Source organism: Lotus japonicus, chromosome 2 (assembly GCF_012489685.1).
Source record: "Lotus japonicus ecotype B-129 chromosome 2, LjGifu_v1.2".
In the NCBI taxonomy this organism is placed as follows: domain Eukaryota; kingdom Viridiplantae; phylum Streptophyta; class Magnoliopsida; order Fabales; family Fabaceae; genus Lotus; species Lotus japonicus.
Window position 1 is genome coordinate 93648430 of NC_080042.1, and position 16882 is coordinate 93665311.

Consider the following 16882-nt stretch of genomic DNA (forward strand, 5'->3'; position numbering starts at 1 on the left):
AATTAAAGTTAGGAAAAAGAGTTACATAATGGCTCAAACCAAGTGTGCTCTTATCTTCCCTCTTTTGTTTTCCATTTTCGTGTTTGTTTGACTACCCTGTACATTTCTGATCTTTTTGTACCTGCATTTTCATAAATAGAGAAACATATCTCTGAACCAGAAAATATCTCTGCCTAGCAACACCAAAACAGAACGAGCCGATCAATTTTTGAATTGGTAATTATCGTTCAGTGAACGGTTGAAAGTTGAAACTTTTTGGCTTATTGCAATAGTTATCTTAATTCTATGATGACATTAAAAAATGAATAGTACTGTTTTTGAAGTTTGTGTATTGAATTTTTTTTCTGCTTATAAATTATGGACATTTAGTTTAACAGTAGTAATATTAATCATTTTTAACGTCAAGAAATATTTTTACTTTTAAGACAGTAATTAGGTGAGTTCAAACTTCAACTAAATAAGTAAAGGCTAGGATAGACACTTTTTCTCTGCGACTTAGGGTGGGTTTGGTATAGCGTTGGGAATATGTGGACGCGCATTACAATGGAACCAACAAGTGCAATGATTTGAAAAAAACGTGCGTTTGGCCTTGTACAATGCTAAGGCAAACATGCACTAATGTAATTTCTTCCTACCCCAACCTCAACCCAACCCGTACTCTTCTCTCTTACTACAATATTAGTTGATCCTAACTGACAAAACTCACGTTTGGTTACCTCCTCAGCCAGAATCACCATATTGTCTCATCGCTGGAGTTGGCAGTCATGGTGGTACCTTTTCAATCGTCCGTCGTTGAAGACCACCATGGTTCTAGATTTGTTTCTCTATAGTTATGATTTTTTTTCCCTATTCTTAGTATCTGCAATATTTTTAGGTCTCATTAAAGAGGGGTTAAGGCAACAATGGGTTTCAGTAAACCTAAAATCCGACGGGTTGGATATGGGTTGGGTATAAGGTACTGTTTGACTCAATTTTTCTTTTGTCCTAAAAACCACTTTTAAGTTAAAGCTTAAAATAAAATCTTTAAGAAAAAGGTAAAAGTCATTTGTTAAATTTTATTTTTATTTTTCATAGCTCAAAAACTACTTTTTATTTATAAGCTATTTGCCAATTTGTAAATTTACGACAATGAGTGGTCACGCAACATGATGATAGATGGATTAGGTAGCAAAGGTGGTGGACGTTTAGCTGCTGGCGACAACGGAGGTGGCGATGGTTTCTTGGTGGCAGGGGTTGTGACGGTTATGGTGGTGATGATGACAGTGGTAATGGTGGCGGAAGGCGGTGGTCTTATTAATGGTAGAGGTGGTGGTGGTGGCGGTATTAGCTGAGGGTGAAGGTGGTGATGAAGGCGGTGGATGTGGAGGCAGCGACAGTTGCAATGGTGGTGGTGGCAGTGACGACGACAGTGACAATGGTGGTGTTGGAGGGCGATAGTTTTATTAATGGTTGAGGTGGCGGTGGCAGTGATGTTGACGGTGGTGGTGGCGATAAGGGTGGTGGTCTTATTAATGGTAGAGGTGGTGACACTGACGTTGGTGTTGGCTTGTGCGTGTGATGACAGTGATGGTGGTAGCAAAGCTCTTCTTGATAATTTTTTATCTAAAAAGTTACTTAAAAACAAGTTACTCATTTTTCAATGAGCTTTTCCTCAAATGTGTTTGACCCAACTTTTCCTTCTAATGAGCTTTTAAGTCATAAAAAAGTTGAACGAAACGCTATTTAAGAGTCTAGATTTGAGAATGACAAAATCCGACCACGACCCCGACCTTTTACTATATTAATATAATGGGCAATTTAGTAAACTAAATCAAAATCGACGTGGCATTGAAACAAAATTCAAACTACATTAAATATCTATGAAAAAGGGTGAGACTTTTCAAGAGTATTAAATGTTTCTTTTCTTTTGTGGCAGATTCCGATGCCTTTTTAGTTCGTAGTTAAGCGTGTGATAAATGCTAACCTCTTCTTCAGTATAAAATGACTCTTCAGTAAACCCCTGTCTTCTACTGTTGCATTGCTGAATCGATTGATAATGGCAGGGTTGATGAGGGAACAGGACCAGTACATGCCGATCGCGAACGTGATAAGGATTATGCGAAGGACTCTTCCACCGCAGGCCAAAATCTCCGACGAGGCGAAGGAGACGATTCAAGAGTGCGTGTCGGAGTTCATCAGCTTCGTTACTTCCGAAGCTAATGAGCGGTGCCAGAAGGAGCAGAGGAAGACGGTGAGCGCAGAGGACGTGCTTTGGGCGTTTGGGAAGCTTGGCTTCGATGACTACCTTCTCCCTCTCACCCTTTTCCTTCACCGCTACCGTCACACTGAAGGCGGACTTGTCATGCCACCACCGCCACCGCTGCCGCAGCCAGCGCCAGGGTACTACTACAGGGATGATGATGCCTCTGCTTCTGGCTCTTCAATTGCACCATTTGATTCTCTTTTTCACCTAAAGCGTGATCCTGATGATTTGATTTGATGTGAGAAATTAGTTTAAGAGAAAAACCAATGCATGCAGATTCAGGTGAGAGTAGTGTTTCTAGCTAGTACATTTGCATGTCCCTGTTGCATTAATTCAAGTGCATGGTCTGGGACCTATTAGCTTCAATTTTGGTTGATGTATTTGTGGACCTGACTTGAGAAATATATTGATCTTTTCTTCTTCTTTATGCTTTAGAATTTAGATAAATAATGTGGAATATGCATGAAAAACAAGAATTGGTAATTTAATTAGCATGATTGTGATTTAGATAATCCTTGATTAATTTATTAAGAGATAAAAAAGATAAAAGAATAAGCGAGGGAGTTCTATATTAAGAATTGTATCAAATTTTATTGTTACAGCTGGGGAAGAAGTTGGAGATTAGTCACGTTTCCTCTTGAGTTTTGAACTTCTGATTTGAAAAGCCATAGAAAAATGACATGATAAGATAATTTTTCTCGGCGTCAATGGCACATTGAAAAAGCAAATGACCAATAGAAGGCATAAGGCTTATGCTTTTCTTTAAAGTTGAGTGTTCTTCCCTAGACTTCTAGTGGAGGATAAAGTTTCACTTTCTATCCAGATCAATATACGTTTATTCAGCAAAGTCACAAAGAACACCACTAATACTCATCATATATTAAAGTTCAACTGAATCATTCACAATTGGGCGGTTTAGTCTTAATTAACCTGGTAATTTACATTGTGGTTATTTTATTTGGACAAAATACTTTGATTTAAGGACGACATTTTTCATTCATACCATTCATTTGTTCTATTTGTTTCTCATTCAATATTCACATCATCATATATATCTTCTTTATCACTTATATTTCATATTTTTTTACCACACTAAACATTTTCCTTTGAAAAGTGATGTGTTTGGACTGAGGACCCATGCTTTCTAAGCCCTTTACCTTTTTGGAATTGAATTTTATTTGATAAATAAAAAACGTTATTCATACTTGGAAATTGTTTGGTGGTGGTAAAGATTTATACAAAATAAATAAATAGACAATTGAAAGACAAACGACGTCGTAGAAAGGGTCTGAAAAAGGTATACTATTCATGCTTAGTCAAGCTGGCATAGAATGAAATAGTAACACGTACTCCTATTTCTTTCTTGTCAGATTCTAAAAACGCACTTAGTCAATGCAGAGAAGACCAAGGTCCAAGACCACCACCACCACCCTTTTTTCCTTTTGCTTTGCTAATTAATATACACTTTTTTTATTTCATCTCACATATCTATATATATCAATTTCAATTCATTACAGCCAGGTGTGGTCACTGCATCGCGGGAACCCAAATACCCCGGAAGAAACATCAAGATACCCCAACCAACCAACCAACCACCATTTTCATTCTCCATATTGCTTTCCACCAAGGAAACGGATCGAAACTCTGAGGCACAAAAACTGCACTTCAATCAATCCTTTTGACTTGTACATCAAGTTACATATCATTAACAACATATCCAACTTGCCTGCCTCAGAGTTTCCGTTTCCCTTTTTTCATTTAATGTTCTTCGTCCGTTTTTCCGTTTTGCATTTTACAGCTTAACTCTTCATTACACCACGCTGCATTCTTCAACATCCTCCTCCTCTAGCCTCTGCATACATTTCATCCCTTCCTTTATTCCTAAACCTTCATTCATCACAATCCACCACACACCAGGTAATGCATGCTTATTTTGATTCTGATAATTCTGAATTAATCACCATGACTAATTAAATTCAAAACATGATTATTCATTCTGAATTTTTATTAGGAAATTGTTATTCAGACCAACCTCACGTCTATTCGTACCCCTTGAAACGTGATTATTATTGTTCTTTGTTTTTTTCAATTTGTAGGTTTTTGCATTGATTTCAATTTTCAACAATTCAAGGTGCCTCCTTCTGTTGCATAAGCCGGAATGGAACAGCTCCGGCATATTGGTGAGGTTCTTGGAAGCCTGAAGGCGCTCATGGTGTTGCGCGACGAGATTCAGATCAACCAGCGGCAATGCTGTTTGATCCTTGACATCTTCAGCTTGGCGTTTGATACCATCGCCGATGAGATCAGGCAGAATCTGAAGCTGGAAGAGAGGAACACCAAATGGAAGCCTCTTGAATTTCCTCTCAGGGAGCTTTGTAGGGTTTTCAAGGAGGGGGAGCTTTACATTAGGCATTGTTTGGATTCCAAGGATTGGTGGGGGAAGGCGATTACCCTGTCTCAGAATAGGGATTGTATTGAATTTCATGTTCATAACTTGCTTTGTTATTTCCCGGCGGTGGTCGAGGCGGTGGAGAGTGCAGGGGAGGTTTCAGGGCTTGATCAGGATGAGAAGGGTAAGAAGAAGGTTATGTTGGACAGGAAGTATGACATGGAGTGGAATGATCCAAAACTCTTTCAATGGAGATTTGGGAAGCAGTATTTGGTTCCTAGGGAGATTTGCAAGAGGTTGGAGAATGCTTGGATGGAAGATAGGTGGAGGCTTATAGAAGCATTGAAGGAGAAGAGGGGTTCTTCTAGCAAAGTCACTGGTTCAAATGGAAAGCATGAGCACCACCTTGCTGGTTTATTGCTCAAGAAACTTCTGAATGGATCAGATAAGACAACAAGCAAGGAGCTCTGGCCAATTCAAGTGTTGTTAGGAGGTAAGGATTACCAGGTGAGAAGGAGATTGGGAAAGGGAAAGGAGTTCAAGGAGATTCAGTGGCTTGGACAGAGCTTTGCTTTGAGGCACTTCAATGGGGAGAAACAAACTCATGAGGCTGAGATTTCCACTCTGCTATCACTTTCTCACCCCAACATATTGCAATACCTCTGTGGGTTTTATGATGAAGAGAAGAGAGAATTTTCCCTTGTCATGGAGTTGATGAACAAGGACTTATATACCTACATGAAGGAGAATTGTGGTCCCAGGAGACAGATTTTGTTCTCCATACCTGTTGTGGTGGATCTCATGCTTCAAATGGCAAGAGGGATGGAGTATCTTCACTCCAAAAAGATTTTCCATGGAGACCTTAACCCTTGTAACATTCTCCTCAGAGCTAGAAACTCTCAAGAAGGTTATTTCCAAGCAAAAGTTGCAGGGTTTGGCCTTTCTTCTCTGAGGAGTGGTGACAATAACCCCAGAAACTCACCACCACAGACTACTCCCATTCAGAATGAGGAGCTCTACCGTTCCATTTGGTATGCCCCTGAAGTTCTCACTGAGATAGAACAAACAGGAAATAATGCATCCACCTCTCCCAGTTCCAGATACTCAGAGAAAGCAGATGCATACAGCTTTGGCATGATTTGCTTTGAGTTGCTGACAGGGAAAGTTCCCTTTGATGATAACCACCTTCAAGGAGAGAGGAAGAATCAGAATATCAAAGCTGGGGAGAGACCTTTGTTTCCCTACCGTTCCCCAAAATACCTTGTGAGCTTGATCAAAAAATGCTGGCAAACTGATCCTGCTCAGCGTCCAAGTTTCTCTTCTATCTGCAGGATCTTGCGCTACACCAAGAAGTTCCTTTCCATGAACCCAGAGTACCATGTTATCAATCCTGAACTCAATCAGCTTGAGCTGCAGTCTCCACCTGTTGATTGTTGTGACATAGAAGCAATTTTCATCAAGAACTTCCCAATGGAAAGGGTGTCTAATCTGTCTGCAGTGTCCCAGATACCATATGAAATGTTTGCTTATAAAGTTGCTGAGAAAGGGAAGATCAATCACAGCATTAGTACCAAAGATAAGTGTTCTGAGCCAGCAAAGAATGAACCCTTGTTGAGTGCAGAAGAAAATGATGACCAAAACACGGTCAGTACGGATGATAATGCATCCCTAAGTGAAGATCCACTGCCACAAGTAACCAATCCAAGTTCAATTTGTGGTGATACACAGCCTGTTTGTTCAGAAGCCCCACCGAGGAAAAGTGTTACAATAAAGAAACCAACGCAACTGAAGGTCAAGAAAGACCAAGGTCAGTGTTTATGCTACAAAATGTTTCATTTAGATTATCTTTTCTTAGTTGGAATTGTCTTTGTTCAATTTCCACTGAGATAAGGAATGGAAGAGAGAAGTTGGTGAAAAAGATCAGTAATGGGATAGGAAATAGATATAATGAGTAGTGTGATAGAAAGAAAAAATAAATTAGTAAAAATAAGATTTAAGAGAAAATGGGCATGCGTGAATCAAATGTGTTATTACATTGTTAGTAAGATGTCATCCTTGTATATATATATATGGTGAAAAGGGATTATTGAGAAAAAATGATGTGAAAGAATTGTTTTCTTTTATGGTGTGTCAATTATGCTCTTTGGTTTTTGTCAAAAAATAACTCTTTGGTTTCCTAAGACAATGAGAGGTTAGAAAGAAGATAGGGCTATGTGAAGGTGAAAATGCTTCTTTTCCTGACCGTTTTTTAGGAAGTGTTACTCATAATCAATTCAAGCACTCAAAATTGATTTTGGCTTAAGATTCAAAGAAAGATTTCCAAGCATGCACTTACTCTATTAAGGATAGTAGTATTTTGTTGCATGTTATGGTGCTTTTGAAACTTTCATGATCAATGTGATTGCCTTAAGCTAATTAAATATTAAATTGGTTGAAACAGGAACATCAAAATTGCGAGTAACAAAATCATTGCCACATTCTTTATCTGGTCGTTTAAAGGTGAATAGGGCGAACCAGTATTTAATGGCATCAAGCCCTCTGAGCCCGGGTAAAAGAAGACCTACCAATGTCACTGAATCGGAGCGCATTTCCACTTTCAACAAATTGACTCTATCAGCATCAATGAGGAGAAAAAGACCTGATGGCCTTGTCATCGATTCCAAGTCCAGTTTAAAGCTGAAAACAAGGGATCGCTCACCATTGACTAAATCCAGCAATGTCACAGATTCTAACACTAGTCTAAAGACCAAAAAATCACAACTAGCTATGAATCCTTCTTTGAGCACAGCAAGACTGAGACGTATCAACACTGACACCAATTCGAAGAAGCAAAAGGGATACATGTCGTTGAGCAGCACTCCATCAAGAACATGCACGCACCGAAGATGTAGCCATGTCTCAGATTCAGAAACTGGTTTTAAGATAGCAAGAGGTAGGTTATCACCCTTGGCATTGAGTCCATTAAGCCCATATGTGAGGAGATCAACAAGAACATGCGGCCATGTCTCCGACTCTGAGAGCACAGAAAGAGGAAGCTTGTCACCATTGAGCCCGTATGTTAGGAGAACATGTGGTCATGTCTCTGATTAAAGCCTTTGAATTTCAGCACCTAATTAAGAACCTTACTCTTTCTTAGCACAGTTCCTAGTCTTTTAGACCAGTTTGCATCATACAGATTTTCCAACAGATTTAAATTTTTATTTGACAAGGGCAAGTCTTTTGTTAAGGTGAATGGAAAGGGAAACAGAATGTGTAGCTTTTATGGGGAGGTTATATATAGAAGCGTAGTTTCAAGCCTGGTTGTATTATTATCAATCTTTCTGAGATTTCCTGTGTTTTAGGATTGTGGTTACTGAATTTTGGGTGGATTTCATTCATGTCATAATTGGAGGTTGGTCCCACTACTTTCATTCATTCATTCATTCATTCATTTATTTTGTAACTTTCTCAAATTTAATTCTTTCTTTGATTCATTCTCTAGTTATTTGTCCCAATTTTTATTTTTCTCTGGGGGGAAGGGGTGGTACTTTCTTAGGTACTTTTCTTCAACATTCACCTATAACATTAATGCACAGCCACTGTGAAATATTGCTTTGATGCATCTGACAATAAACTGTGTTAGGATTCAAAACTATATACCATTTGTACACATTGGAGGGAAATATACCTCGAAAAATATTTTTTTATTGTTACCACAGACAAAATATTGTCATTTCTCTTTGAAAATCACAAAAAAATCCACTTCACTGAGTTTCAGGGATAAAACTCATAAAAGTGACAGAGAAAACAGAGGGAAAGAGCCAAAGAGGATCTTGAAGTTGTGTTATTTTTTATTTTTTTGTGGGACAAAGTAAAACAATTTTTTGCCACCTTAGTAACCGAGTTAACACTAAACGTGTCTTATGGAAATGGAGATTCAATCCTACAAGTGCTCTGTCCTTTGAGAATCATGCTATGACAACTATTAAAAAAGACTAAACAAAGCTTTTATTTCAAGTAGAAAAGTCAAAATAATAACACCAATGACACTTTCTGATTTATACATAATTAATAATGTAAAAATTAAAGTAATGATAAATTGAATAGAAGAAAAGCAGTGCACAAGAAACACTGCATTTACATGCTCTATTTATATAGTAACCTAAACTCAATATCATCAAGGTATGCTACTATCATCTACATTTACAACTACTCCACGGGAGACACAGGAAAAGAAAAGGTGGGGGAGGGTGTGTTACACTTACAACTGAAATCATTTGCATGGTGGTGAAGCGGTTTTATCTTTTGACGAACAATCATTTTTCTTCCTACAAACCTACACGTGCTAGTCCTTTCTGAATAAAAAAACCCAGAAAAGGACTGCAATACAATTTACAAAGGCACTTTGTAGAGATACAGGGTGCATTCTAGAGTTTAGATGCAACTTAGCACATAGCATTCCAATCCCGAAGTCTCAATCTTTTTTCATATTCAATCAGCTTCTCAGGTTGATCTGAAAAATATTAATCTGTAACAAACCTGTGTTAAATGTGACAATGTGAAATTCTGGTCTGCAAGTCCAAGCTTGCTCATCATATGATGAATCCAACCTCAGAAAAGATATGGATTTAGATAGAAAATCTATTCCTCCATCCTATAGGGGCCGGAATTCAAACCTTCGGCATGAAATTGAGAGCTAGAGCTCAAGATGTCAAAAGAACCTTTTACACTCTGCAACAAGTTTATGGCATTGGCCTGAGTAGCAAGGACAACACTGCAGGAATTCACAAAATTTTGAAAGCCATCAAGGACAAACTTCCCTTTAAACCATCTGTAATACTTTAATACATCCACTTGAATTGGCCGCAATAAGCATGTCAGATTTCCCTCTCCAGCAAACACTTGAAACAAATTGCCCATGGTCATCATCAATCTCTTTACCAGAGATGGGATCAATGGACCCAAATTTGTACGAAGTGACAGGCATAGGAAGCGATCTATAGTATGAGTAAACCTGCAAGAAAACATATTTGTGATATAACTTCTCCACAAAACTCTGGCCAACAGATTTTTCTATATTACAAATTGTAAAATTGCAAAGCACAGATATCATCACAAAATGGTGTATAAACAAGTTCATAATAGGATTTGTGAACTCAAGTTTCAGAGATTTGCAAATAAATAGTTCTGATTTTACAAATTACTAATTGAATGGATGTGTTCCTTGTTGTACACCGGAAACTAAAATATACCTCATTTGTTTCTGAACCACATGCAATATATCCATCAGATACTGATAAGCCCACAAAGTTCTGTCAAAGCAAGAGGTGGAAGATTTCAGCCAATGTAAACAAGTAAGCATAAACAAACATGGGTTATCTTAATAACAAAAACAGGTCATATTTCTGACATACAGACAAAGGAGTTCATTACAGAAGTGGACAAATTATTTTGGCCAAAGGCAATATGGATTTCATAAATTTGATTTTGCTGTTCAGACCACAACTGATAGAGCACAGAAATTAATTGATTGAAATATGTAATCTAGAACACAAATAACAAAAATAGAGCAAAAGGCTTCCTGTCTTAGTGATAAAAGTCTTCTATAGAGAATGTTCCCTGTTAACAACCCACTAACAACAAATACTCTAATTATCCACCCTAAAATCAGATATCAGATATATCCCTAAAACAGAATTACCATTAGCAAAGCAGTTTGCTATTATCAAATATACTCTTTAAACATAACTATTGATCTGCCAAAGATTTGACAAACATAAATTCCACCAAATGTTACAAAATTTAAATTCAAACCTTCTCATTAGTATGTCCTGACAGGGTTAGGCTGCAAGCACTAGTGGATGCACCCACAGATGAGGTTTTATTGAGATCCCAGATCTTCAATGTATTATCAGTAGAAGCAGAAACAAGTGTTTCAGAGTCTAAGAATTTGACATAGCTGACAGCTTTGCGATGGCCAGTCAATACACACCAGGGACTTCTAAGATTGCGAAGATCATAACAATAAGTTGAGTAGTCCGCAGATCCAAAAGCCAGCAAATGAGAGGAATGAGCAGAGAATTGAACACAGCATACATTAGCAACATTCCTGATTGTTCCTAAACAATTTCTCTGTAAAAAATTGTATTATATCAGCTCTTGAATAGTTATTGGTAAGAAACTGTTATGCATTTTTTATGCTTACGAACAGTGAACACCAGTTATTTTTTGTATCCATGTTGTGCTTTACATGATATATATAATTAAATCCCAGATAGAAGCAACATAAAATTACATTGCAACCCCAGTTTCTTCGATTATAGATTTTCCGTCAAGCAAATCTGCACATTCACATGCTGATATGCATGTGTGCATATCTGCATAGCAGAGGGTTTACCTCACTGATGCTCCACAGTTTGACAGTACAATCATCACTTCCGCTGGCAAATTTTGTAGGGCACACTGCAGAGAAGTCCACGGACCAAGCCCTCTTTTCATGTTCGGTAAATTGAGAAAACTCTTGACCTGTACTAGCATCCCATAACTGAAAATGCATCCAAATTATACATTCCATGAAAAACAATCAGAGGTGCCAATCATCAAGAAATGCTTGTACAAGTAAATTGATACCATTGTAAATTTAAGTAAGCAAATGAAGATTGCCAGTTAATATTCTGATGCTAAATAATTATATATCATGCACAAGCTTAGCTGGAAAACAACCATGTACTTATCATTAAAGTCTATCAGTACATGGTGGTTAATGAGAACTTTGTAAGAATAAACATGTCCACAAGCAAACATGCTTTTCCCTACCAAGTTATAAAAGTCAAGGTACTAACAATTTACTAATCAAATAGTGGAAATCAGATATTGGGTTCCAACAAGACCCACCAATCTTGAGAAAATTAAAATTGTTTTCTCCAATTAGGGGCAGAGTTTTAGCACAAATATTCAAGTGAAAAACAGAGTGGACCATTTTGAGTGAAAAATGCCTTCACATAGGTAAACCGATGGATGGATACTACAAAGAATGTCTTCAAATGACAAAACAATGATTCAAATGGTGTCTTATCTCATGTAAAACATACCTTCACTACACCATCATAGTCTGTAGAGGCCAGATAGTTCTTAATATAGTTATTCCAGCAAACACAGCTGAGCTTTGATTTGTTTGACATCTCAACCGCAGGATAATGGATATCAACGGAGTCATTGCAAAGTGCATCAAACTCAAAAATTTTAATTTTCTTAGATATTCCAGCAGAAGCAAAGTACTCTTCATCCCGATCGAAGCTTAGAGAGCAAATCACATTTGCAGGATTGTTGAAATCTGCATTTCTTAGTACACCCCGCACTTCAAACTTGCTATAACATGCATATTTGCACAAACCATCAAAGAAGGTTCCTAAAGGATCTTTCCTTTCAGGTTGTGCCTCGTCTTTTTGGGCCATATACCAATTCTCACGATTTCTTAGTATATCTACATCTGGGTGAGCTGCACCATCTGTTTCAGAAGTCTGAACTTTGGATCTCATGGAAAAATAAGCACTTTCAAGATGGCCTATATTTCTCAACAATCTCAGTTCATTTGCATTAGAGATTGAGGGTATTGAGGGTAGAACTTCTGCACTTGAAGCCTCCTTTTTAATAGGCACAATCTCTTTCTGACATGCATAATTATTCTGGGATCCAGATGAAACCAAGGACTTTTTTAAGTCATGCCTCTTGTCCACTTCTTTTATATCTGATTCCAGGCACTTGATCTCTTCTACCAATTTGGAGGCATCATTCTGCTTCTGATCTTTTAATGAGATGAGGAAATGCAATAACAATTCTGATTCTGCATCTTCTTGGTCAATATCTGATGACAATTTCTCACTATACAGCTCCTGGGATCCATTGAGCACTTCAGATTGGAGGATTTCCCTGTTATGCAACAGAAGTTATAACTTCAGAAAATCAAATCAGTAGTATATAACACAGGTTTGAGGTCCACATTTTCAGGACTAGCAGCATATTAATCTAAAACACTCATAATTATGTACGCACTATGCAAGGTCAAGGACGGATAGAAAAGAATATCCAGTTTAAAAATTAAAGCAACCAGCTATATTTTTAGAGACATGTGATTTTAAAAAGCACCATGTTCATTCATATCAATAGTTCGTAATATACAGGAAGTAGTCATCTCAGAGCATAAAAATTTGAACTTTATCTATAATAGCTTCCCAGAAGTACAGTTTTCAATAAAATAACTGACACGGTTCTTGTGCAAAAAAGCATGGCCAGAAAGATAGAAAATTGAAGATAGCACAGTACAAATGAAAAGATGGGACAGAACTAAAAAATAATATAGCAAAAGAGAGAAGAGGTGGAGCGAAACAAAGAAACGGGAAATAAATCGATAAGCAAGTGACACATGTCAGTATATCTGGACAGATTTAATATCTATAGAGATAATGAAAAAATTCATGTGTCCCTTAAATATGCACTTCCGTAGTCAGGGCAGCTGAAATTATATTTTTATTTGTGATTTATAAAGTGCCTTTACACTTTTATTTAGTTAGTTTGATACGAACATTTAGTTTGTTAATAATGCAGCACAAACACAAAGTCAGAAAACATACTGGGAGGGGAGAGGGAAGGGAGAGGGGATCATTGTATAAAAACCTTATGATGACACAAATACGAGAGATAATTGTGGAGGCTGATGATGACAAATGTTATTTATACGTTGATACCTCTGTCAACATCCACATAGAAGGCATACCATGATTTACTTATACATTCTTCCATATTAGCGACATTTAAAAAAAAAATGAGATCTGTAAATCAGATGTTTGTCAAATCATTTATGTTCACGAACTAAATTTGACCTTGACTATGATAGACAATAACTTTACCTTGTTGTTGGACGTGATGATGGTTCAGGATGCAGCAGCCAAAGACAAAAGCCAGCTTCCTTGGGATTTTCTGATAGGAAAGCTGGGGGAAGAATCCTATGATGAAGATCAGACATTGCTGCAATATGTGCTCTTTCAGTGTCAAAATGGCCCAGTAACTGAAAAAATTACCCTAAAGAAATCAGCTGCTGACTTGAAGTTTATATAAGCTACCAGTGAGAATTGAATGAGGACAATATCAATGTAATAATATATGATCATTCAAATGCCTCTCAAAATTTCTTGTATATAAAGATGCTTTCAATTATACCAACTATTTAATTTTCTTGACAGGAAATATTTGCACTAAACACCTACACGAGTCTTCTATTCCTTACTGGGAAGATGTCACTGTGCTGATGCTAAAAACAGTGAAGCACCAAAGGAAAAAAAAAACAACTATATATGTTTCCAAACCAACGCTATTGCTAGAAAGCCACATTGAGCTCCAACATATATAGACAGAAGCAGGAATTAATAAATTGTACTCAGCAAGTTTGTATCTCAATTTGAGGAATTAGGATTTAGGAATAGACATTATTAAAGAACACATAACTACATTTAATTAAGTGACAGGCATTAGGCTACACACCTCAAAAAGTAGGACACCAAGGCAGTAGATATTTGATGACATTGTGCAACCTCCCTCAGGACTTGCATACCACTTATCTTCTAATGTTTCACATATCAAAGTTGATGACAGTTGACCTGCATTAGATATATGAGGGGTGCTAGACATTCTCCCTATATTATATCTAGAAAATTGAATACGACCCTCATATTCATTTTGATAATCTTTTGATCCAATTGGAGGAATATGAACTTTACTATCATTAGCAGTTTCAAAACACAAATCGCTCCCAGTAGCTCTCACATTCTCGTTAAATTTTTGCTTCTTCAATTCCATATCAGAATAGGGAAATGTCACTTGCTCTGACATCCTTTTTCTAATAAAAGAATTATCTAAGTGAAGAGCTTCAGAATTTACAGCACTGTCTACCGTCTGTTTTTTAATCGGTAACCCAAGGTACATGACCTGACTTGATGGTAGCAGTTTAATAAAAGATGGACATAGGTTAAGCAATGCAACTCCCTGAGAGTGATAGTCATCCACTAAGTCCACAATCTTCCTAAGTATATTTAAACCTTCCACTTTGCTTACTTTATGGTGCCTAAATTTCAACCATTCTCTCAAGGTCATACCATCAGAATCAGACCTGCCAGATCTAGGCATAGCATCACTATGAGAAGGAAACTTTGCAGTTTCAGACGTATGCTTCACCGATACATAGTTTGGCCGAGTAACAATACCAGTCTTCATCTGATTCTGATTAGTACCAAAGCCAGTCTTCATCCGATTGTGATCAGCATCAACGCCAATCTTGATCTGATTTTGCTCTCTTGACTGAACATATAAGCCATCCAAAGGTGGACCTTTACGTAGAGTACCCTTACCCTTCAATGTATTTTTAATAAAAAACTCAGTAAATCCTGATTTGGATATAACTTTTGTCCGTACTCCTCCATGAACATCACCGCCACCCTCTTTACTTTCAGCAGCTGCCAAGTGTTCCATGACGTTACTCTGACCATCGCTGAGTGACTTTCTAGCCATTAGCTCCGGGAAAGACGTGGATCCAATATCCTCCCAAACACTAGATGCAGCCTGGCCACTGTTTCTCAGCCCAATATCACTCACTGAATTCCCGACTCCTGAATTATTTGCTAGCTGATAAAGATTCTGCCGATTATACATATGCTCTCGGTTGCTCGACGTACCAATATCTAAGCTAAAACCATTGTAACTTTTCACTGTTAGCTCTTCAACCATGACACCAGCATCATCCCTGAAAACGCTCGTATGAGGATATTGTGACGTAGCTATAAGGCTGACAGCTTCAGCTACATTCTGACTTCCTAGAATGTCACCATATTCCCGTGGCGCCATCTGGGAGTAATCCTGCTTAACAGGTATAAGAACTTCTTGAGATTTCAAGATTTTCCGGCTTTCCGTGTTGGGTAAATACTCATGATCCTCTTTGACTTGGCACCGCGACTCTTCAGCAACCTCTAATTGGGTTGCCTCACCAACCAATTCTCCATCCATGCTGCTGATTCTAACTTAATTGAATCACATATCTTTCAACAAGTAAACTGAAATTGTTCATACAAGTTGATCAATCTGTCAAGTAAATTTAAAAAACATTAATTAAATACACAGTAATCAGCATTTAGCATTTCAGTCATGATATTGATAAATAAATAAAAAAGTTTCTAAGCAAAGGTCTATGCTACAGTATTTGCAGATTGAAAAAGTGAAATTCCAGAAGAAAGAGAACTTAACAATAAACATATATATATATATATAACTTAACAGTAAAACCTATAGAATCGAATAAGAATAATTGTGAAACCTGAGAAGCGGCGCATCGAAGAGGTAGCTGTGTTGTGTATGTGGTTGAATTGAAGAAAAGTGAGAGTGAAGCAGAAGAGTGAGCGTGTGTTGCAGATGAGAAAGGGAAAGCGATTCTTCTCTTGTGTTGTGTGTTTGTTGCAGCAAGTCGGTGTTCGAATGGAGAAGGAAGAAGAAGAAAGAGGAAAGGCTGAGACAGGAACACGCGAACACACAGAGACAGACAAACAGACAGACACAGCATCAAATCAAGCCGGTGGTAAGATAACGGTGCAAGAATAGGCCGGGCTTTCATTAAGCATTATTGGGTTCGATCCGACCGGATATATAACATTCATTACTCTACAAATTAATTTGGTTCAGAATAGGTGCTCAAAAAACATAAATAAATGGAAAGAAAATCAAATATTTTGATTTTCAACCAAATAAATATTCAACACAACCAACATGAGTATCAATGTAAAATAATAGTTTCTGCTTGAATCTCTAACAAGCAGAAACTGCCTGAATTCAAAGTAACTATTTCTCTCAAGTAGAAGTTGGGAATTAGATTTCCCACCCCATCTATTAGAATTGTCACCCCATTAAAATACTCCGGAAGATTAAGTTCTAGAGTGCTCCGAAAGATAAACTTTCGAAGTTCTTTAAAAATGAGGGTGCCAAATTTAAGTGCGTAGTAAATAAACCAACTGATACGATCCGGAAGTTTAACTTCTGGAGCACTCCAGAACTTAATCTTCCGAAGTATTTTAGTGGGGTGACAATTCTAATGGATGGGGTGGGAAATCTAATTCCCAACTTCTACTTGTGAGAAATAGTTACTTTGAATTCAAGCAGTTTCGACTTGTTAGAGATTCAAGCAGCTTCAGTTTAGTAAATTACATACATACCCTCTCACAGTTATATTATTATTT

The 16882-nt window shown here is 37.5% G+C and overlaps 3 protein-coding genes across 3 annotated transcripts; 2 read left to right on the forward strand and 1 right to left on the reverse strand.

The window, feature by feature from the left end:
- The first annotated feature begins 1984 nt into the window (after positions 1 to 1984).
- On the forward strand, positions 1985 to 2520 carry LOC130741234 (nuclear transcription factor Y subunit B-6-like). Its single transcript, XM_057594079.1, has one exon. It carries the CDS (start codon positions 2036 to 2038, stop codon positions 2477 to 2479), a length of 444 nt encoding a protein of 147 aa, XP_057450062.1. The 5' UTR covers positions 1985 to 2035; the 3' UTR covers positions 2480 to 2520.
- Positions 2521 to 3804: 1284 nt separating this feature from the next.
- LOC130741233 (uncharacterized) lies at positions 3805 to 8075 on the forward strand. Its single transcript, XM_057594078.1, has 3 exons — positions 3805 to 4159; positions 4339 to 6438; positions 7072 to 8075. Exons 2-3 carry the CDS (start codon positions 4401 to 4403, stop codon positions 7719 to 7721), a joined length of 2688 nt encoding a protein of 895 aa, XP_057450061.1. The 5' UTR covers positions 3805 to 4159; positions 4339 to 4400; the 3' UTR covers positions 7722 to 8075.
- Positions 8076 to 8645: 570 nt separating this feature from the next.
- Positions 8646 to 16264, reverse strand: LOC130741235 (protein SPA1-RELATED 2). Its single transcript, XM_057594080.1, has 8 exons — positions 15970 to 16264; positions 14148 to 15737; positions 13517 to 13674; positions 11702 to 12539; positions 11008 to 11154; positions 10425 to 10742; positions 9863 to 9922; positions 8646 to 9624 (listed from the first exon to the last, which is right to left on the reverse strand). Exons 2-8 carry the CDS (start codon positions 15660 to 15662, stop codon positions 9433 to 9435), a joined length of 3228 nt encoding a protein of 1075 aa, XP_057450063.1. The 5' UTR covers positions 15663 to 15737; positions 15970 to 16264; the 3' UTR covers positions 8646 to 9432.
- Positions 16265 to 16882: the final 618 nt, after the last annotated feature.